Raw genomic sequence first — 23,000 nt, 5'->3', positions numbered from 1 at the left:
CTATTTGAATGCAAATTAAAAATAGCCATGATGACTGTTACACCTTTGTTGCACGCACCTCTAATTTCCTATTTATTCCCAATCCCGACATAATCAGCACTGTTTGGAGACCAGTCAACAATGACCGCTAATGTTTTCTGCTCCTTGTTGTTTCTTGGTACCACCCAGGCTGATTTGACGTCAAGATTTCCTCTAACAATATCTTTCTTATTATTACACTGATTTTGTCTTTTCCCAACAACAACCCCCAACCTGCTTTCCTTTTGCCAGACCTTCCTAGATTGCATACCAACCATTCCATCACTCTCCCTGGCCACTGTCTAGGGCTGAACGAACCTATTTGGAACCAGCAGGATACAGCAGTCACCAAGTTTAATTTCTAAATACATCGCCTCTTTTATCCTTTCCTAATTCTCAAATTTCTCCATATCTCATCCAGTCCATCTGCTCATGCAACCCTCATCTTGTCATCTTTGGACTCAATTGCTCCAATGTTCCCCAGGCTGCCCTGTTATGCTTTGGTTGTGGTCATAGGTCCATGTACAGCATGGAAACAGACTTTTCGTCCAACTCGTCCATGCTGACTAGATATCTTAAATTAATCTGGTCCCATTTGCTAGCATTTGGCCCATTTCTCTCTCAACCCTTCCTATTCATATATCCATAAAGATGCCTTTTAAATGCTGTAATTGCACCAGCTTCCACTGCTTCCCCTGGCACTCATTCCATACACTTAACACCCTCTGCATGAAAACGTTGCCCCTTGGGGCCCCTTTTATATCCTTCCCCTTTCACCCTAAACCTATGCTCTCTAGTTCTGGACTACCCCCACCTCAGGGAAAAGACTTAGTCTATTTTTCCTATCCATGCCCCTCATGATTTTATAAACCTCTGTAAGGTCACCTCTCAGCCTCTGACATCTCTCAGCCTCAGCCGTCATCAATCCTCTTTGTTACTACTGCAAAAAACCTCAATCAAGTTTGTGAGAATTCATTTTCCATGCACAAAGCCATGCTGACTATCCTTAATCAGTCCTTGCCTTTCCAAATACATGTACCTCCTGTCCCTCAGGATTCCCTTCAACAACGTGCCCACCACTGTTGTCAGGCTCACTGGTCTATAGTTCCCCGGCTTGTCCTTACCACCTTTTTTAAACAGTGGCACTGCAAAACTCCAGTTTTCCGGTACCTCACCTGTGACTATTGATGATACAAATATCTCAGCAAGGGGCTCAGCAATCACTTCTTCCCTAGCTTCCCCCAGAGTTGTAAGGTACACTTGATCAGGGCCTCGGGATTTATTCACTTTTATGCGTTTCAAGGCATCCAGCTCCACTGGGTAATATGGGCATTTTTAGAGATGTCACCATGTATTTCCCCACATTCTATATCTTCCATGTCCTTCTCCACAGTAAACACTGATGCAAAACACTCGTTTAGTATCTCCCCGACCTCCTGCAGCTCCAAACAAAGGCCGCCTTGCTCATCTTTGAGAGGCCCTATTCCCTCCCTCGTTACCCTTTTGTCCTTAATGTATTTGTAAAAACCCTCTGGATTCTCCTTAACCTTATTTGCCAAAGCTATCTCATGTCCCATTTTTCCCCTCCTGATTTTCCTCTTAAGTATACTCCTACTGCCTTTATACTCTAAGGATTCACTTGCTCTCTGCTGTCTGTACCTAACATATGCTTCCTTCTTTACTTAACCAAAAACTTAATGTCTCTAGTCATCCAGCTTTCTCTACACCTACAAGCCTTTCCTTTCACCCTAACTGGAATATACTGTCTCTGGACTCTTGTTATCTCACTTCTGAAACTTGTGCACTCCCCTTGTGTACTCCACTGCAGCTTAAAATACTTGCATGAGCCAAGTTTTATCACTCACCACTCCTATCCTCCTTGGCTTTTCAACTACTCATTTGTAAATTCTTATTTTAAATTTCTTCTTGACTCTTTTCTTCCCAAAGTCGCAGTCTCCTCTAATCATATCAGCATGCCAGCTCCATTCATGCCAAACTCTTCATGACTCTTGTTCTTTCCTGTTGTGCAGCCATTATGTACCAAGGGCACATTCCTTGCCTAAACCTATATATCACTTAACTTCCTTTTTTTTTGACCATCCTTTTATTTTTCAGCCATCTTTGCCTAAGCTGGTCACCCTTTCTTTGAGCTCCTTATTAGTCTCCATGTATTCTTTTGATTAGACCTCTAAACTGAAAATGATGACTGTTTTATGTAAAAGGCATTATGTAAATTAGTTTGTCCTTGCTATCCTCAGACCTAGGTTGTTAAATTCTGATCTGAAAGCTTTTCATATTTAGTTCCTTACTCTCTCTCCAGTCATAAGGATTTATTTAAGATGTGAAGAGGTCCCGTTTGTTTAACCTTGAACATCTGTATCTCCATGCATCAGGTATCACCTCTGCATTGGGTATTGAGTTGTTGCAAGCTGGCATGGGTGATTACGGCTGAGCACTTGTTCTTGTTTTGATTTTCTTCACCCGCCATCTCCTTAATGTCCTGTATCAATCCCACAGGATCATTCATTGAAGGGCACCCCACATGCTGCTCCATCTCCTGCCCCATCATCGGTTCAGCACACTGCACATCCTGTTCACAATCTGCCTCCACAGCAGCCAGCACCAGGTAGAGTCTCTGTTCAGTTTACCTTGACCCTCTCATTCCCAATTTTGCTTTATTTTGTGTCACTCTGAAGAATTAATTAACTTGGGAAATGCACAACTCTTGAATCATAAATCCTTGGGGTTTGCTTGGTGCCTCGATCTGTTGTAAAGCCACTATTGCTAATGTGGCAGTTGTGATCTCTCTATAGGCTGGAGAGTGAACATGAGATATCCCTCGTTCTATGTGGAATCCTGCCACACTAGCTGCCTACTCACTACAAAAAAGCTAGTTCTCAAACATTCGCCAGTCTAATTTTGCATTTTACACTACTCATCTATTTGTCATTCCTTGCAGGAAGTTATTTTCTGAATTGTCATACTTTGCCTTTTTTTTTTCTGTATTGACAGCGCCTGTTTCCATGCATGCATCCTCCTCTGCCGCACTATTGCCAGTCACACTTTCTGCACAACAAGGACTGGCTGGCAGTGGGCAGACCTTCCAGGTACACTGAAATATCTTCCATCTAGTTAGATTCAACAGGGGGAGGTAAGGGGCAAAACTTGCCAATTTCAGCCTTCATGTAATTTGGAATGCCGAGGTTTGTCTGCAATTCACATTCGGTGATCCAGACTTTTTCCTGCCTGAATGTTTGAGTGGAATTTGCCCGAATGAACCTTCCACTGTGTATTGGATGTTTGTGTAACATCGCTTTGTATGTGGGAAGTCATGTCTCTCAAAGTTGATTGAGTTTTTTGAAGAAGAAACAAAGAGGATTGATGAGGGCAGAGCACTGGACATGATCTACATGGACTTCAGTAAGATGTTAAACAAGGTTCCTAGTGGTAGACTGGTTAGCTAGGTTAGATCACATGGAATCCAGGGAGAACTTGTCATTTGGATACAGAACTGGCTCGAAGGTAGAAGGTGGTGGATGGTTGCTTTTCAGACTGGAGGCCTGTGACCAGTGGAGTGCCACAAGTATCTGTGCTGGGTCCACTGCTTTTCATCATTTTTGTAAATGATTTGGATGTGAACATAGGAAGTATAGTTAGTAAGTTTGCAGATGATACCAAAATTGGTGGTATAGTGGACAGCGAATAAGGTTACCTCAGAGTACAACAGGATCTTGATCAGATGGGCCAATAGGCTGAGGAGTGGCAGGTAGGGTTTAATTTAGATAATTGTGAGGTGCTGCATTTTGGAAAGGCAAATCAGGGCAGGACTTGTACACTGAATGGTAAGGTCCTCAGGAGTGTTGCTGAACAACGAGACCTTGGAGTGCAGGTTCATAGCTCCTTGAAAGTGGAATCACAGGTAGAGAGGATAGTGAAGAAGGCGTTTGATATTTATTTGCCTTTATTCATCAGAGTATTGAGTACAGGAGTTGGCAGGTCATGTTGCGGCTGTACAGGACATTGGTTAGGGCACTATTGGAATATTGCCTGCAATTCTGGTCTCCCACCTATCTGAAGGATATTGTGAAACTTGAAAGGGTTCAGAAAAGATTTGCAAAGATGTTGCCAGGTTTGGAGGGTTTGAGCTACAGGGAGAGGCTGAACAGGCTGGGGCTGTTTTCCCTGGAGCATCGGAGGCTGAAGGGTGACCTTATAGAGGTTTATAAAATCATGAGGGGCATGGATATGATAAATAGACAAAACTCTCTTCCCTGGGGTGGGAGAATCCAGAACTAGAGGGCATAAGTTTAGGGTGGGAGGGGAAAGATATAAAAGAGATCTAAGGGGCAACCTTTTCATGCAGAGGATGGTGTTTGTTTGGAATGAGCTGCCAGAGGAAGTGGTGGAGGCTAGTACAATTGTAGCATTAAAAGGCATTTGGATAGGTATATGGATAGGAAGGGTTTGGAAGGATGCAGACCAATACTGGCAAATGGGACTAAATTAATTTAGAATATCTGGTTGGCATGGGAAAGTTGGACTGAAGGGTCTATTTCCTTGCTGTACATCTTTATGACTCAGACTGTTAACATTTTTGATGCAAAGCTTTATGGTATGGTTATCAGCTGACTGAGACCTGTCACAATGGAGAATTCTCTTGACATCAAGCCAGCAAATAGCAAGCATGTTTTATCATTCACTTTTTATCATTTCACAGAAATTGTGGAGGGCTATTTGGGACCAATGGATATCTGTACGCACTTGACAGCCAATTAATTACTTTCCAAGTATCTTCGCTATTGTTATACAGTGAGCACAGTAGCCAGGTTGCACATAACCAGCACTTGTTAACAGCAATGCAGTAATCAGATTTCATGATGAACTGATAAGTATAAATATACTGTATATTTGTGGAATCTCAAATTTCTCCATTCCGTTAGGTTTTCAATTTCCTTTTTAAGGTTCATAATATTTCAGCTTCTACTTTAACCTGTTGTGTATGTTCAATCTTCACCTTGTTTGTGATTGTCAGCAATGACACTTTGTCCTATGAGTCTCAAAGTTCCAGGTTCAAGTCCCATTTGGGCTCAAGCACAAAACTTAAGGTCAATGCTCCAAAGTAGTGCTTTGGATAATACTCTGCATCCATGATAGCTGGCATGTGTGGCCTTCTTTAACATCTCTCTCTAAAGATGGCACTTCTGGCAGCTCAGTACTATCTGACTACTACGTTGGAGCATTGATCTTGAGGTCTGTGCTGAAGCCCCAGCATAGGACTTGAACCTGGAACCTTTGTGACTAAGGAGCAAGTTTTACCAACTTGCTGTAGCTGACGCTCAAAAAAACTTTAGACTGAATAGACACAAGGGGTTAAAGTAGAAGCTGAAATTGATATCTAACGGAGTGGAGAAATTTGAGATTCCGCAATGATGAAATTAGTTTTTCAGCTGTTCAGTAATGATGTCTGAGCCTGCCTTTTTAAGAGTTACATCTCATTAAATGTGATTTTTTTTCAAACCTCAATAAAGAGTGACATTTTGCGTCATTTTCATAATTGATTTCCATTTTCAAGAATATAAAAATTGAATATCTCGTGGATGAACAGGAGATCACTGGTAACTTCTGGCTTGCTGCATTTATCTGTGCATGAGCAGATTGACAAACTGGTGTCATTTTCCCAGAATCATGATTAGAAACACTGAAAGTCTCCATTTTCCAAAAAATCTACAGACTCCTGTCGAACAAGATTTTACACCAAGCCAATGCAAATGGGGGGGGGCTGTTATAGAGCTGGAGAATGTTAGAGGGAAGTGCGAGCATTTTCTCTGTTGCTCATATCATTTGATTTAAAGCATTCTTAATAGGACCAATGTTTCTACACTCTTTGCTCATTGTTGGTCTATTCCTGGTGTTACTCTGTTGATAAGCACAATACTGCAATTTACCTAACAATAGAAAATGGCTTCATCCACGAAGTGAATCTGCAGTGGAGTAACCTGTTCACTTGAGCATGGTCACTACCTGATCCTGGACACTGGTTAGAAAAGTAAAAAGGATGCTATCTGTCCAGCTAAGGAAGAGCAGTGAAGTTAGCATTTGTGGCTGATGGATTGAAACTAAAGGAAATTTTGAGGATTTTGTTTCAATGTAAACAACTCCTTTGTCTTGTTAATCTTTTCTCTCATTCAGCCATATGCAGGGATATCCTATGGTTACCCACAAGGTCATGCTGCGCAGACTCAGATTCAGACAGTTGCACCAATGTACCCAGCCCAGGCACACCAGTATCAAGGTATATGCATGCTGGAATTGTACCAGACATTATGCTAATCTTGTTACATTTTTTGGTTAATGTTAAGCTTCTGGAAAGAATCTTAAATTGAGAGTCTGTATTTGCAGTCTAGTAGTTGGTACTTGCCAAATATCCTTTTTCCAGTTTTGTAGACACTTGCTTAGTTTGTAATTCTAGTGTTAATTTTCCAGTTTGTTGAGCAGCAGGTGGGTGAAGTAGTTGCGTAGCATATTAGTTTAAAAAAAACTGTTGTTCCAAGCAAAATATTTCAACACTGTGTATATTGTTGTGCTGCTTCTTTGTGTTTTAATAGCTGCTGGAGATGTCACTTCCTTTATGATGACAGAGGCACGCCAGCATAACACTGAGATTCGATTGGCTATCAGTAAGGCGTCTGATAAAATTGACCAGCTTTCTCTTAAGGTGGGTTGCTGTTGGAATCTTTGGTCTGGCTTGTTTCCGAACACTGAATCAACTACTCAGAGGCCAGTGAGCACTAATAATGCTATCAGCTACAGATATCGTCTAAATTAGCTCGTATGATCATTGATGTTCACATTTTCTTGCTGCAGTCATTGAATATTCCCCACAGATGCCAACTGTTTTGCTGTCCCTTTTATTGTTGGTTGAAAATCCCAGAACACCTTGCCTTGAGCACAGTGGGGGCACCTTCACCAGATGGCTCGTCACCACCTTGAGGGCCAGTGCGGATGAACATCAAATGCTGACCTTTCCAGAGACTCACATCCCATGAAATAATTTTTTAAAAATTTCCATGACCTATGAATTGAAGTTTTAAAAATAAATTTGGGGGGGGGGAGGAGGGAGATGAAATCGGGCTTGTGTTTTGCAGTGTCCAGAGCCAAATGATCTGCCGACAGCTGTTACTGATTCAAGGGTTATCACAAAAATATAGGCACTTGGAATTCAGGTGCAGAGTCAGGGATATACAAGCTTGGTAGAACATTGCAAGAGTGATGCTGCAGATGGGATAGCTCAAATGTGCGTCACAATGTGAGTGGGAAGAGGGCACTGCGTCGCAAGCCATCACAAATGTGTAATTATCCAATTAAACCTCTCATATGAGGAATTTGCCTGAGGATTGCTATTCAGCAAAAAGTACTTCACAGCAGGTTTATTCATGAACAGGAAATAATTATTTACTGTAAATAAACTTCTTTAACAAATGGTAAAAACTATTTTACTGTTATGCGATTAAAGCTATAACCCTTTAAAACCCCAAACGCACCCACCCACTCACAAATAAGAGACAGTTTAACACAAATAGAACGGTGGGAAAATTAAGGGAGAAACAATTATGTAGATCAGTAACCACTCTGCAAGGATGCAATGTCTTTGTCAGAATTCTTCTGATTTTTGGCAATAGTGACTGTGTTGCCCACAGAGAGATTGATCTTCGATTTAATAGCTAATGAAGTGAACCTAGGTCTTCTGTGATATTTTCTTGAGTGTTGCTGGATATTTTTTATTCTTTCAGAGTGGAAAGAAAGAGGTGTTTTTCATTTTGCTTTCAGGATCTGGATGTCTCTCGGTGTACTGCCTTACAGCTCTGTGAAACTGCAGTGTGGCAAATTCAACAGGCAGCCGTGAGGCAGTTTTTTCTGAACATGGACTCCTGGTTCTGCTCGAGAGTGTGTTGCTGGAAAAGTGCAGCAGGTCAGGCAACATCTGGGAGCAGGAGAATTGATGTTTCGGGCATAAGCTCTTCATTAGGAATCAAGGGCTTATGGCCGCAACGTCGATTCTCCTGCTCTCAGGTGCTGCCTGCTGCACTTTTCTAGTGCCACACTCTCGACTCTGATCTCCAGCCCTCGCTTTCTACTCTGTCTTGTAAAGTATCCTCCTCACTCCTCCAGAAAGTAACATACACTTACATCGTTAAAGTGTGAAATTCCACTTGACCAAGTTCCAAAGAAAACACTCCTGTTGCTTTTATATGACAACGTGCATTTTTATTTTATAGTCCAAAGGGGAAAACACATGAGTTCTTACATGTGCATCACCTTGGGCAGCTATGGCTGATGGTCATCCTTCCATGTTGCAGGTTGATGACTTGCAGAAACATGTAAATGGGCCCTCATTTCCTGGCATTTCATCAGTAACAATGGAAACCAGCATGATCATGCATAACATCCAGAGAATTATCCAGGTAAGTGCAGTTAGTGTGTCTAGATGTTAGGTTGTGGAGAAGATGCTATAGAGATTTTTAATTTCCAAGTTACCTCGAATAGAATGACAAGCAATGAGAATTTGGCTTTTTTTTTTGATAGGAGAGACCTCCTGTTGGAGTTGATTTGCTGTCATTCTCTGTGGCATTGTATTATTAGCATTAATCTTAATCTTGGCCATCCATTGTGCACCTTGTTTCTGTAAATTTTGCAGTAGCTTGTGTTTCAAATTAGATTATCATGTGGCCTTATTTACATTTTGGTATTCTACCTCCAAGTAGTGTTGTTTATGATTGGCCATTGTGGATTGTATGTAGAGTTAATAATATATAGTGGCAAGGACCTTGAGTATTTTCGCAATCGACGTGATCTTCTGAATGTGTTTATGACCACTCCCCCTCTATCCTGGTGCATCTATATAGTGGAAACCAACGCTGGTGCTGTTTTCCTTTGCATGTTACAAAGCACTTATGCTGTCACTGTGCCCAGACATTTTACTAAAGCACAATAACAAACTGACTGGACACCTCCTAGTACAGCGCTTTAGGGATCATCTCCGGGACACCCCCACCAATCAACCACACCGCCCTGTGGCCCAACATTTCAACTCCCCCTCCCACTCTGCCGAGGACATGGAGGTCCTGGGCCTCCTTCACCGCTGCTCCCTCACCCCCACTGACCTATTGTACTCTATGCCACTCTCTCCCCACCCCCACCCTCCTCTAGCTTATCTCTCCACGCTTCAGGCTCTCTGCCTTTATTCCTGATGAAGGGCTTTTGCCCGAAACGTCGATTTTACTGCTTCTCGGATGCTGCCTGAACTGCTGTGCTCTTCCAGCACCACTAATCCAGAATGTTAATAGTCGGTGGCATTCTGTCCAAGGGGACTATTTTCTCATTTGTGTTATTAGCCAGTAATCTTGTTGCTTCGCTTCGCATGTTAATGGACACTCTCATCCCCCAGTGAGTGTGTAGTATTTCTATATGCTTATGTTTTGTTTGCTTTTTCTTATGCAGGAGAATGAGAGGCTGAAACAGGAAGTGTTTGAGAAAAGCAGTCGAATTGAAGAGCAGAATGGGAAGATCAGTGACCTAATCCAGAGAAACCAAAGGTACTGCAGAGGAACAAAACCTTTTGGATCCCGGTGACGCGAGGGGAATTAAAGGAATGAGTGGCATCCAAGATCAGTCCTTGGTTTCAAATGAGCATTTTTATTTTAAATCAGCAGCCTGACTCTTTCAATCTAGTTGAAATTTGTTTCCACCTCATGTCAAAGAGAGAGTCTTCCACTTATCTTTTGAGGATTGTTCTCAGGTGCAGGGTGCATTGCAACAAATAGATGCAGCAATGGAGTAAATTAGTGCAGAAAAGTGGGCTGGGTGAGGGTATGAGGGGACCTGGAGAGGGGCTGAACAGGTGCAAGAGAAGTTGACACGTCGTGGGGGCATAATGGTTAGGCTGAGGGAACTTGGAGGCTTCAGGAGATAGATACTGAATGGGACCTGGATGAGAAGCAAGGGATTAGGGAGGTAAGCAAGGGACCTGGAGACTGACAAAGGTGTTGGATGACAGGTGGTGTGTGGAGATGAAGGTGGCAATGACATAGAGCAGGAGAGAGAAGAGTGGGCCAGCTCAGTGGGTCCGGAAAGAGCAGAGGGTGTGGGAGGAGTGGTGGAGAGGTGCTGACAGAGCAGACCAGCACTGTGTATCGAGCTGGGCCATAGGTTGTTGGGTGAAATGATAGGATAATGACAGGTGAGGGGGCTAAGAGTGAGGTAAGGTGCAAAGTTGAGATACCAGAGATGACAGAGAGTGAGTGTTTGGGTGAAGGCGCAAGATGTTGATTTTGGAGAAGCCCGTGGGTGGGAGAGTGAAGAAAGGAAGGGAGGTGAGGAGCCTGGGGACAGAGGGAGGTACAATCATTACAGGATAATGGGTAGTGTGGGTTGGATGCATGGGGTGGGGTTTTCAGGGAGTTGAAGATGGGGATCACCGTGAGTGATTAGGTGAGCAGTTTTTAGTTAGGCTGGAGCAAATTCAAATCAACTTGTTTTCCTGGCTGTTAAGGTTTGGCTTTATCGCCCATATTTTGTTTGTCCTTTGAGGAAATAGGGGAATACTGCCATTTGAGGCAGGCATCTGTGCTCTGTACAATCTTGCAGAGATTGTGCTAACTTTAAATTTTAGTCAAAATCAAACACAAATACTGTTAAGCATTTGTGCTGATGCGACCATGCTGGTGAGTTAGTGGCATTGCTTGATTTGGTTGACTTGATTGCTGTTTTTAGGCATTAAGAAATAATTAGCCCTTTCAGATCCAAGCAAACTTGATGAAATGCTGTAGATAAAGTATACTCATCGACCATACTCCTGTGTAGCATGTTCAAATGTGCCTGAGATGGACTAGTCCATGCATGTAATATATATGTATAATGGATATAGGTTTGCTAGCTGAGCTGAAAGATTCATTTCCAGACGTTTTGCTACCTTACCTAGTAAGATAACGAAATATCTGGAAATGAATCTTTCTGCTCAGCGAGCAAACCTACATCCAAAACCTCAACCTGAGCTACAAATCTTCTCAAAACTTGATATACATACAATTTCGGCTTCCAGATCACATTAAAACAAATCTATGAAATGATTTTCAATGAATGAAAATTCAGTTTTAATGTTTTGCTGCCAATTCCCAAATGCACAAACATGTATATCGCATCATGTTATTGGGATGAATTTTAATGCCAGTGTCTGATATATCAGTGTGGACTCCCCAGTCTGTATGGACTTAATTCTGCTGCTTAAAAAAAGCATTAACTTGCAGATAGATATTCAATAGTGGCTTTTAAGAGAGCACTGGACCAATGCTTGAATGGGTAACGTTATACAGAGTTCTGGAATTGGGCTAATGGAACTGCTGTTTGAGAGAGCTGGAACAGTCAGCACCCTCTGTGCTGTACCAATCTGTAGTTTTTGATTTCCTAATGAAAGAGTTGGTTTTCATTGACTTAATAATTTCGCTTTTTAAGGCTTGTATCAGCTTGCTTGTCTAAGTGCTATTGAAGGGTAAATCACTAACCAACTTCTTTCTATATTTCAAGAATGAACTCTGCTCATCACAGAGTAGCATTGTCAGTTTCTGAATATGTAGGTTTTCAGTTGACTTAAACTGTTTAAAAGCTGTTTTCAGCCAATGAACATCAGTTGTAATGTTTTGCTCCCAGTTCTCAAAAAAAGACATAGAGAAGTAGACCTACTGATCTCTCAAGCCTGCTCCACCATTCAGTACAATCATGGTTGATCATTGTCATTAATTCTAATTTCTCGCCTGTCATCATCACATCACTTCACATAGCAGCCTGCTATGGCCCAGCTCCACACACACTGCTGGGTGACCAAAAATCTATTTATCTCAGCTATATTTAATGATGGAACATTGACAATTATCTGGGTTAGAGAATTTAGTGGTTCTCAAACCTTTGGGTGAAGAAATTTCTTTTCATCTCCGTTCGTAATGATTGATTGGCCTCTGGCCTTGACTGTAACCCGTTCTAGATTCTGCACTTGGGTGAAACAGCCTCTTTGTCTATTCTGTTAAGCTGCTTCACAATTTTAAATGCTAAATAAGATCACCGCTCATTATTCGAAAATCTGTCGCCCAGTGTACTCTGTTTCATATAAGGCCATCTTCTTGTTCCAAGCACCAATCTAGGGAAAGTTCACAGTATTGCCTCCAATGGAAGTATATTATTCCTTGTATATGGGATCAAATTGCACACGTGTATTCTGCGCGATCTCCTCCAAGCCTTTTAGAATTTTAACAAGGTTTTCTTACGTTTTATATTCATGTCATCTTGCAATAAAGGTCAGTATGCTAAATGGTAGTAGGCTGATGGATAGAGTTTTATTTGTAGCTTTGATAAATACTTGAAGGAAGTGAAATTGTCAATTGTGTTGAAATAGGACTAGCGCAGCAGGTCAGGCAGCATCCAAGGAGCAGGAGAATCGACGTTTCGGGCATGAGCCCTTCTTCAGCTCGTGCCCGAAACGTCGATTCTCCTGCTCCTTGGATGCTGCCTGACCTGCTGCGCTTTTCCAGCAACACATTTTCAGCTCTGATCTCCAGCATCTGCAGTCCTCACTTTCTCCTTGAAATAGGACTAGCCAAATTGCTCTTAAACAATTGACAGTCCTTCTATACAATCTTAAAACAATCTTTGTTTTTGTGAGCTGAGGTGAACTGTTTCGGGAGGCATGGTTTATGATCTAGGGGTTAAGTTGATGGGTTGAGTTTGCACCCTGTCATTTTGTATTTTACTTTAGCACTTGAGTTGACAATTTGACTCATTTAATCCTTTTGTTTTTTTTAATCCATTTGCTATCCAAGTAATGATGCACTTCCATTTCAAATGCCTCAACTCATTCTCCATGTACGATGTTGTGGGCCAGTGCACTCAAGTTTTTGTGAAGGCGCCACTGAATTCCTTGACTGGGAACTGGAGCTATGAGACACTGGTGAATGCTGTATTCCCTCCATGGGACCAATAGGGGGAGACCAGCGGTGACTGGTCTTGTCATGTGAAGCAATGTCTATCTTCCCATGAAGATTAGAAAATTGAACTTAATCTGTTGTTTTGTGATGGAATGGCACCTGCTTGTTTAACAAGGCAAGGCCATTGGGTCTCTTTTGGTTGGTCCGTCATTGTTGTAGATTCTGCTGATCCAAACCTCGGCTCCATTTTCCTGTTTATGTTTGATATCCCATACTGACTTTACCAAACAAAAAAATCAGTTGTTTCAATCTTTTGTGTTCCAATTTCTTTGACCATGACAGCTTTTTGGGTTAAGAATTCCAGAAATCCCCATTCTTCTGGAGTGGTGAAGTGCCTCCTGGTTTCACTCCTACGTGGCTTCACAGGGTTATGCTCCAATGTGGATTTCTCCACCTTGGAAAATGGTCGTTATATCTATTTAATCTCTTTTTTTTATAAAACTTGATTCAATCTCTGCATTTTAAATGTAAGGGAATGGAAGCTTATGCAAACTGCCCTCGATACTTAAGCTCAATATCATTCCAACAATTTGTTTTACCCTGTACAAAGGGTAAAACCACCATAATTGAACACTACCCAATGGATTCTGATATATACTTGCCACTTTTTATGTTGAAGAAGCAATGTAGTTTTTATATGTTGGCACATGTGTAGAATTGATGTCCATTAGCCATGGCATCTGCTTATTGCGAATTTTTGTTTGTTAAAGTTTTATAGATTGTCCAACAGGTTATGCTTGGTGGATTGACAGATAAGGTCTGATTGACCAAAATCTTGTCAAGTGTAGTAATTCAAACCTTGCCCTATTTTCATTATTAATGTTCACTTTCACTTTTATTTTATCAGTTTGCCTGTCTCCTCCTTTTCAGATATGTGGAACAGAGTAATTTGCTGATGGAGCAGAGGAATGACTCTCTAATATCTTCAACCGAGAATAACCAGGCTCGTATCCTGCTTGCAGAACAGGAGAAGGTCAGATTGTTTCTCCTTTAGCCCATAAATGAGTCAGTTATACTGATGCTATGGTGGATTTTTCAGGGTAGCAGAGGTGGAGTGGAAGTGGACTGGATAAAAGTGGTTTAGGTTCCAGTGTGGGATAATCAATGCAGCAGCTGCTCATGGAAATTCACCTGATACATTCTGGCCTAAGTAAATGTAGAAATTGCAGGACAAATGCAGCAGGTCTGGTAGCACCTATGGATATTGAAAGTGTTTCAAGTCCTATATGACTTTTTCCGAACAGAGTATCTCTAGAATGTATTGTCTCCAGATACTGGAAATCTGAAATGGTTCATTTTGTTTTTATGTATTCTAGCTTTGCTGACATTCTGGAAATATCAGGCAAGTTAATTCTGATGGTGTGTGGATATGACCTACAGCGCTCAAAACTATTCTGCATTTAGCATTAATAAAATCTCATTCAGAACGGACTGATGAGGGTGAATTATCAATCTCTGTTGTGCTCATCTAAGAATATGACTTGAGGGTGCAACCTTGAGATAAAATGGAAAAACATTAATTTGAGATATGTCTGGGAGTTTTTGTTGCTGAAACTAGACATGTGAAATGGCAAGCATTGTATCTTTTGACTTGATCACAGAAGTCACTGAAATAAAAATGTCCTTTAACTTAGAAGTTGGCAATATTTCAATATTCCTGCATGCTGTTGAGAGAGAGAGATTACTTGTTGCATAGCTAGATTCTAAGACAGTGGCATGATTTTTTTTGTTAAATAAGTAAGCCAAATGCCGGTGGTTCCTGGAATATATCACTGTCTTCTACTGATTGGGGAAACATTATTTCATGCTCACTCCACTTGTGCTGTGGCCATTCCAGACATTGTCCAAAGGCTTTTTGTGAATTCTGTTCCATATCGTTCATGTAGATAATGGTTTACGAATGAATGTAGGTTGCTGCATTGCTGTGACTGCTGAAGCCAATTCTCATTGGAAAATATCAGACAATCTCCAACTGCTGTTGTGATTTGCAATGGTTGAGTCATTCAGGTCTAACAAAATTACTTTCAAAAGGCACAGTCATTCTGCCTTCCCATGAAGTTTCATCTCCACATGCAAACCTCTGACCTTTATTTTGGAGAAATTGCAACTTTTAAAAAATTTCCTGTTTCGTTGTCTTTTTAATTTTAATGCTGCCCACTGCTTTGTAAGTCAGTTGATGTTCAAACTACAGAGCCTTATATGTTGTGGGTGTGTAAAGAGCGACCATTGTAGAATTCAAGTCTGCCTAATTTAAGAGAGATTCTCTATTTCATCCTCTGATCTGAAGATGCTGAGTAGCAGGCGTTGGCAGCTCTCTTTCATCTCTCCCTGAGGAGAGCGATGGACAGTGATGGATATTTAATGGACCAATGAAGCAAGAGGTTAGCCATTCAGTCCTGCCCTGAGAGGGCAATGCGTAAGGAACATAGTGTTAGCCAAAGAGCAATAACTGCACAACTAGTTTGGTTGTGGAGTTCTGTTCAGTGTAGTGCACTGAAAGCAAAAGATGGTGTGCATTATGTTCAATGTTAGGAATATGCCAGTGATCAGGTTGTCTGTTTGCTCACTGAGCTGGTGGATTTGTTTTCAAACGTTTCGTCAACATGCTAGGTAACATCAGTGTGCCTCCGATAAAGCATTGGTCTTCTGTCCCACTTGGCATTTATGCGTCTTACTGTCTCAGTGTTGTGGTGGGTGGTGTCATTTCTGGTACTGTTTCTGAGAGGTTGGTAAATGGAGTCCAAATCTGCCAGTGATGTTTGAACTATGAAAGGGGAGCATTTCAGAGTCTGTTACTATCACGCAAGCCTTCATGCTCTGTGCTATTCTGTATGTTCGCTTCACTTACTGTCAGTCTACTTTCTCTTCCCAGCTTGCACTGCCAGTGGAGTTGGCAAGAGCTCAGGTGAGGGAGCCCATCTTTTTAAATGTACTTGCATCATTTACAGCCCTTTCTGGGTTAAGTTGGCCTTTTCGGTAAAGCTGGTCAGCTGGAACATGAAGTAACCTCCTTCCTCGCCTCTGCAGCTTATGCAAATAACAGCAGCAAAATCAATCATTTGCTCAGTTTACGATTTCTGAATTATTGTCTCACTTCAGCTTGCTTTCATGCTATCCTTCCTTTGAGTTTATCCAAGGTCCTGCACCTTCTCAAACCAAGAGGATGAGCAAAGGTAGATGCCTAGTGCCTCTCTGCTTTTCACTAGTCTCCACCCATCAGTGCTTTTTGCTTTTTGGAGAAAACAGCTCATGCCAACTCTGCAGGCACTGTTTGACTCTGATTACAGCCTGGGGCATGGGAGAAATGGAGAAGTTATAATCTAGTTGCCCAGCACCCTAGTTTGGATAGCACAGTTTACAAGTTATAGCATTTCACTACTCTGTAACACTCTCAGCCATTTGTTGAAAGTATATGCAGATAGCTGTGGTGTCTTGACTCTCTGGCAGCGTCTGTTCAAGTGCTGTGCCTTCACAGTGTGTGTCTGTTTGAGGTTTGAATCATGTTTGACATTTTTTGGAATAAACTGTGAACGAGGGTCTTGCATCACTGGGTTGTTTGTTGAACGCTATTAATGTACAGCATTCTCTGTCTGTCTGTGAAGACAGATCAATTATTCATCCTTGCATTCTGGTGATAGTCTGTGAACTACAAAAGAGTTCTTGAGTTGCCTCTTGTACTTGGCTTGTGACTTGTCCTGTTAAGGTCAGATTGTTGGTGTATGTGATTTCTCATCCACCCATGTTGTGACATGCGTCTATTTGCATTCAGTTTTGACACTTGGAATTATTTGAAGTGGTAAGTGTAGTGAGCTTACGGTTAGAATTACGATGGACCTCAGTATAATTCCTAGTATTTCTAGTTACTGGTTATCTCGGCTAACAGCAACCCATGCCTTTTAAAGCAATTTTCAAACCACGTGCCTGTTCTGCACAAGAGCTGAGGATGGAGGAAAGGAGACTGTCCAGAAATGCAGTTGTGCGCTCGTTTTTTGCTCCTTTCCCTATTTGCTAAGTGTACTTTTATACATTGCAATGATTTTTGATTTCAGAATTTGCCATGACAGTGCACGCAAGCAACATGCTTCAACCAAAAAATGTGAATTATTTATGATTGGGCGCTTTAAGCGAATATTATGGGTGGGTCAGATGTGATGCTCAGGAGTGGACGCACCAATTCAGTAGAGGCTAAACCAGTGCTTTGTGTGGATGTTAGTCATAGGTTTTTGTCTTCTTTATGATCTCAGACCAGATTTGGTGAAATCCTAGGGAAGATCCACAATCTGATTATGAACCATACTTTATTTGCAAAAGTAGATGATTCCAGTTACTCACGAAGTAAGAAGCCACAAGATTCCACAGTTTTAAACAAGCAATAGATTTTACAGTACAAATGTAAAAACAAAAGCAAGCAAAGGGTGCTGTGATTGGAGGATTTGAGTTATTGGAAGAGGCTGAATAGGCTGGGAACTTTGCTCCTGGCGTGTCAGAGACTGAGGGGTGACCTTACAGAAGTTTATAAAATCATGTGAGGCATAAATAGGGTAAATAGACAAGGTCTTTTCTCCAGAGTAGGGGAGTCCAAAACTAGAGAGCACAAGTTTTAGGTGAGGTGAGGTGGGGGATTTACGAGGGACCTGAGGGGCAACCTTTTCACACAGAGGGTGGTGTGTGTTTGGAACGAACTGCCAGAAAAAGTAGTAGAGGTTGGTATGATTATGACATTTAAAAGGCATGTGGATGGATATATGAATAGCAAGGGTTTAGACGGATATGGGCCAAATGCAGGCAAATGGGACTTGATTAATTTAGGATATTTGTTTGGTATGGACAGGTTGGGCTGAACTGTGTTTCTGTGCTGTATAACCCTGACATTAAGACTCCATAAAGCCAACAATCAGTGCTATCTTTTTAATTGTGATACAAAATATTTACAAATACTACACTAACTGACCAGGTTTAACCAAAATGGAGACCCTGAATTTTCTTATCAATCCACTCAGATGTTAATGAAACTCAAAATTTATTTCCTTCTGAGAGGTTTCAGCTTCTCTCTTTGAAAAGTCTAACCTCTGACCTCCTGTGGCAACTGCCCAACTCAGTTTGTCCAAGACTCAATTGCTCAATCTCTTCTCCTGAGATGGTGTCCCATTGAATTCGTGACAGTGCAGTCCAGCATCCAATTATCAGTACAAGCCCAGCTTTGGAGCCGAGTTACAGGCTTTCCTTTGCCTTATCTAGCACTCTGCCCTCACTGATCTTAGGAAGTTGTAAAATTTTGCATTATTCATTGATTTTTTTTTTTATCAGGACAAGTGGGAGCCCTCAACCAATGTCTGGGGAAGCTCTCTGGAAACTTTTCTCTGTTTGGAAAACAAACCATCTATTTCCTGTCACACATCTAAATTTGCAACTTCATTAAGTCACAAGTTGAATCACAGAGTCCACTGATGAATTTGCATTAAGCAGAGCTCCCGGATACCTGAGAAAGCCCCTACAATGATGTGACCATAAACATTCTATCAAAAACTTGAAAATAATGATGCGCTAAATATGTAAACATATCTTTACTTTTAAATTTGTTCAGACCTTACAATGGGCTGAATTTGTATAGTAAAAATTATTGAAATTATTGGGACTTAGTTCTAGAAGAGAATCCCTACGTTGTGGAAACAGACCATTCAGCCCAACAAGTCTGCACCAACACTCCGAAGAGCATCCCATCCAGACCCATCCCCCTACTCTTTCCCATGGCTAATGCACCTAACCTACACATCCCTGGATAGTTAATTTAGCAATCCATTTAAGCTGCACATCTTTAGACTGTGGGAGGAAGCCATGGGTTTTTTCTAAGGCCTTCACAGATCCCGAGAATGTGCAAACTGCACACAAATACTTCAAAAGAATCAAACTCTGGCACTGAGGCTAACTGCTGTGACACTGCGCCACACAAAAGAAAATCTCTATATTTTGTTTAGCATGCTGACTTCAGATGAGTGCAGTTGAGTCGCAGCGTCATCAGTGCAGTCAAACATGATCTCTCTGCTTTTGTGCTCTCGTGCAAAAATCCACAAACGTTCTATGGCATTTGCTTCAGCTAGGGAAACAGGTGATTGGCACTATCGGAATCTTTAAGGTCACTGGCCTCCTCTGGCTGCTTAATTAAAGAATGTACAGTCTATGAATGCCTTATCCATCTGTTCTGTTGCGAGCTGTATTGTTATTTCCTCCTTGTAAATTTCTGTTGTCTCTGGCAAAATCCTATTCTGGCCTCTTACAGGTGAGTTGAGAAAGCCTAGTCATTGCATTCACTGGCCTTGCATTGAGTCTTGCGCAGTCCTAGTTCATTTGAATGCAGCATGGCTGAAGTAGTTGTTACTTGACTTGCGTAATGATCTTCCACACCATTATTTTTTAATTCATTCATGCGACGAGGGTGTCACTACCTAGGCCAGCATTTATTGCCCTTTCCTAATTGCCCAGGGGCAATTAAGAGTCAGCTGTGCAGTTGGTCTGGAGTCATGTAGGCCAGGCAAGGTAAGGATAGCAGTTTCCTTTGCTAAAGAGCAATCAACAATGGATACATGGTCATCATTTGACTTTTGATTCCAGATTTCTTTTTAATATTGAATTCAAATTCCACTATCTGCCTTGGTGGGATTCAAACCCAGATCCCAGGTTACCTGGGTCTCTGGATTATCAGTCCAGTGATAATATCACTAGACTGTCGCCTCCCTTCCTTCATGAATGTGACCTCCAGAATAATTTGGTTGTGACGCTGCTTATTCTGTTATCGCACTGTATCAGATGCCTTTTGGAGGTCCAAATGCATTATATCAACCTGGCTGCCATCGCTTCTCTCCCTAGCTCAGCAGAATGGCATACTTTGCTGCTTGCTGGAACCACAGGGGTTTGTAAGGTTCAGGAGTTAGTCAGGAGCACAGGTCAAGTCTCTGGAGGGCAGAGGGAAGCAGCAAAACCCATCTGGGTGCAGTTTTGCAGGTGAGTGCTGCTGAGATGGTGTCTGCGGGGTGAGTTGGAGCTTAGGTTCAGGAGAGGGGCTGCTGAGTGATGGAGGTTGGGAGAAGGGCTACACTGAGGTTTTTGTTGCCATGGAGTATGGTGAGCTTTGCTGAAACCTCTAAGAATGTAAATGATTTTCCAGAGTACTCATAAACATGAAAACCTGCTTTTTAAATGATACAAGAATTGTGATGCACAAACTTGTCCTGAATGTTTATTTGTTTCAGTGGTGCTTTATAACAGATTTTTTTTCACATTTTTGAGACCATTTGGCTGTGTATTCGTTCGTGGGAAGTGGGTGTCAATGGTAATGTCAGCATTTGCAAACTGTTCTTAACTGGTATTTGAGAAGGTGACAGTGAGTAGCTAAACACTTGTTTGACTTCAGCTGGAGCACTGTGTACAGTTGTGGATGTGATATTGTAGGGAAGATGTGAATACAGTGGAGTGAGCACAGAAGCAATTCACACAAATAGTTCCAGGGATGAGCAATGCAGTGATGAGGATAGTTTGAAGAAGTTGCACGGTGGCTTAGTGGTTAGCACGGCTTCCTCATAGCACCAGGGACCCCGGTTCGATTCCTGCCTGGAGCGACTTTCTGTGTGGAGTTTGCACATTTTCCCTGTGTCTGAGTGGGTTTCCTTCGGGTGCTCCGGTTTCCTCCCACAGTCGGAAGATGTGCAGGTCAGGTGAATTGGCCATGCTAAATTGCACATAGCGTTAGGTGCATTAGTCAGAGGGAAATGGGTCTGGGTGGGTTACTCTTCGGAGGGTCACTGTGGGCTTGCTGGGCCGAAGAGCCTGTTTCCACACTGTGGGGAATCTAATCTAATCTAAAGAAAGTTGGGACTATTCTCTTTGGTAAGAAAGCTAAGTTTTCAAAATCACTAGCGGGTGGGACAGAGTAGATGGGGACAAATTGTTTCCGTTCGTAAGAGAACAAAGTTAAGTGGGCATAGGGATTCAAAGTTATGTTCAGGGTTTCTACACAATATTTGGAGTATGAAATCTCTTGTTGGAGATGATCATTGCCTGGCATGATTGCCCAAGTCTGAATGTTGGCCGCGTCTTGCTAGTCCTCCCTTAAACAGTTATGTAGTTAAACATGATTTGCTCTTGAAAAAATCTGTTCAGACTTTCCTTAATTGATATTTGTCTGGGGAACAGGTAATTCTACTGTTTCTAAAAGCTTTCCCCAGCACTGAAAGGCCAGGAGTTGAATAAGACAGAATTGTGGATGTTATACTCTTTCTGGCCGTAACCCTGTACTCTGAGGGATGGGAAGGTTTTAGTGAGTGCTTCCATGATTTTCACCTACTTTCCCAAGAATCTGTGGATGCATTCGTCCAGTTTTTGTGACTCATTGATTTTAAGTACATATCCAGCCTACTTTTTTTTAACTTAACAGTTTTACTCTGTCCAGTGTTTACTACCTTATCTTTCACTGTCACTTGGCAGCATCATGGTAAAAATTGGAGTGGTGCTGGGAAAGCACAGGAATGAGCCTAATTCCTGATGAAGGGCTTTGCCTGAAACATCGATTTGGGATGCTGCCTGACCTGCTTTGCTTTCCCAGCACCACTGTAATCTAGACTCTGATCTCCAGCATCTGCAGTCCTCACTTTCGCCTAGCATCATGGTAAACATAGATGCAGAGTCTTCACTCATAAAAGCACCTGAGTTGGGAACACTGCTTTAACTAATGTCACATGCTGAATAAATTAAGGATACTACCTGCATTAACCTGTGGCACTGTATTCAGTTGGATTAGATCTGTTTAGAGAGCTGACTGAGTTGATACGCAGATGTTCACTCTACTTGTGAATTTGTTTATTTGTGAATCAATGCAATATATGGCTGTGTGCCTGTGGGTTAGTTCAGGACTTGAATCGTCTGTTGTGCAGAGCAATCTTGGTTGGTATAAGGTGAAGTTTTTTTGTGGAATGCAGCAATATACATTTTGGGATACACATCAGCCAGAGCCCTGGCTTGAATGGCTGAAGATCCAAATGGACCATTGAGTTACACTGCTGGCTGCTTATAACAGCAAATGCTAGACAGGTTTCCTAGTACTTTGCTTTTATGTTGGGTTGGTGAGAGAGAGTGATAAAGGAATTTTATGTACAGCTATTAACTTAAAACAATGGTTAAGCACACTTTTTGAATATTTGTGTGAAATTAGTGTCTGTTGTGTTGAAAATCTGACATTTGGTGTCTTAATCACAGGCTGAGATTCCCTGGATTGCAGTGTTCAGTGCCTGTTTTGTGCAGATTTTACCTGATCTAATTGATGGGCTGTTGGCGCTCTTTAGCAAAATGTCGAAAGACTGATTTAAAAATCCTGATTTATTTTTCCACTGTGACCTTAGGTTAAGGTGACTGAAGAACTAGCAATTGCAACCAGTCAGGTTGCCAAGTTGCAGCTGGAGCTCACATCCCACCAGAAGAAGGAGATGGAGTTACGGAGCCAGCTTGCATCAGCATTGCAGGAGGCAGAGGGACAAAGACTACGGCTCAACAATGTGGAAGTCCAGTTAACAGGTACAGGTTATCACTCTGATCACCTTGATGTGCAAATCCATCAAGAGGAACGAGCTCTGTCTTTGTTCCTATAGAAATCTTTTGACTGTGGTAGGGAAGATTTAGCATTTTTAAACATGTGATATCTGCACCTTTAATGTTTCTCTTGTAAAGAACAAAAACAAGGAAGTTAGGTTCGACTTCATAAATTGCTGAGCAAACCTCAATTGCAATAGCATACAGACCACAGACTGGGTGCCGATGAGATTTAACTGAACAGTGCCAGTGATATGAATGTATGAAATAGGGTAGATTTTAACCCTTTGAGCCCGCTGGCCTGCTCAATAACATTATAGTTGATCTGATTGTGTTTTGAATTCCACGTTCCCATTACCCCCCCAATAACTTTTG

At 41.8% G+C, this 23,000-nt stretch overlaps 1 protein-coding gene across 1 annotated transcript in view; it reads left to right on the top strand.

Moving 5' to 3' along the window:
- LOC122564603 (FK506-binding protein 15-like) overlaps positions 1-22,684 on the top strand; it is a 28,105-nt gene extending 5,421 nt beyond the window's left edge. Inside the window, exons 3-10 of the mRNA XM_043719691.1 lie at positions 2,536-2,644; positions 3,031-3,125; positions 6,208-6,310; positions 6,624-6,733; positions 8,376-8,480; positions 9,517-9,611; positions 13,920-14,022; positions 22,439-22,684. Coding sequence (XP_043575626.1) covers positions 2,536-2,644; positions 3,031-3,125; positions 6,208-6,310; positions 6,624-6,733; positions 8,376-8,480; positions 9,517-9,611; positions 13,920-14,022; positions 22,439-22,684 — 966 coding nt within the window. The remainder of the gene's footprint in view (positions 1-2,535; positions 2,645-3,030; positions 3,126-6,207; positions 6,311-6,623; positions 6,734-8,375; positions 8,481-9,516; positions 9,612-13,919; positions 14,023-22,438) is intronic.
- The last annotated feature ends 316 nt before the right edge of the window (positions 22,685-23,000 follow it).

Source organism: Chiloscyllium plagiosum, chromosome 30 (genome assembly GCF_004010195.1).
Source record: "Chiloscyllium plagiosum isolate BGI_BamShark_2017 chromosome 30, ASM401019v2, whole genome shotgun sequence".
In the NCBI taxonomy this organism is placed as follows: Eukaryota; Metazoa; Chordata; class Chondrichthyes; order Orectolobiformes; family Hemiscylliidae; genus Chiloscyllium; species Chiloscyllium plagiosum.
Note: the sequence above shows the minus strand (reverse complement) of the source record. Positions and strands in the feature narration are given on the sequence as shown.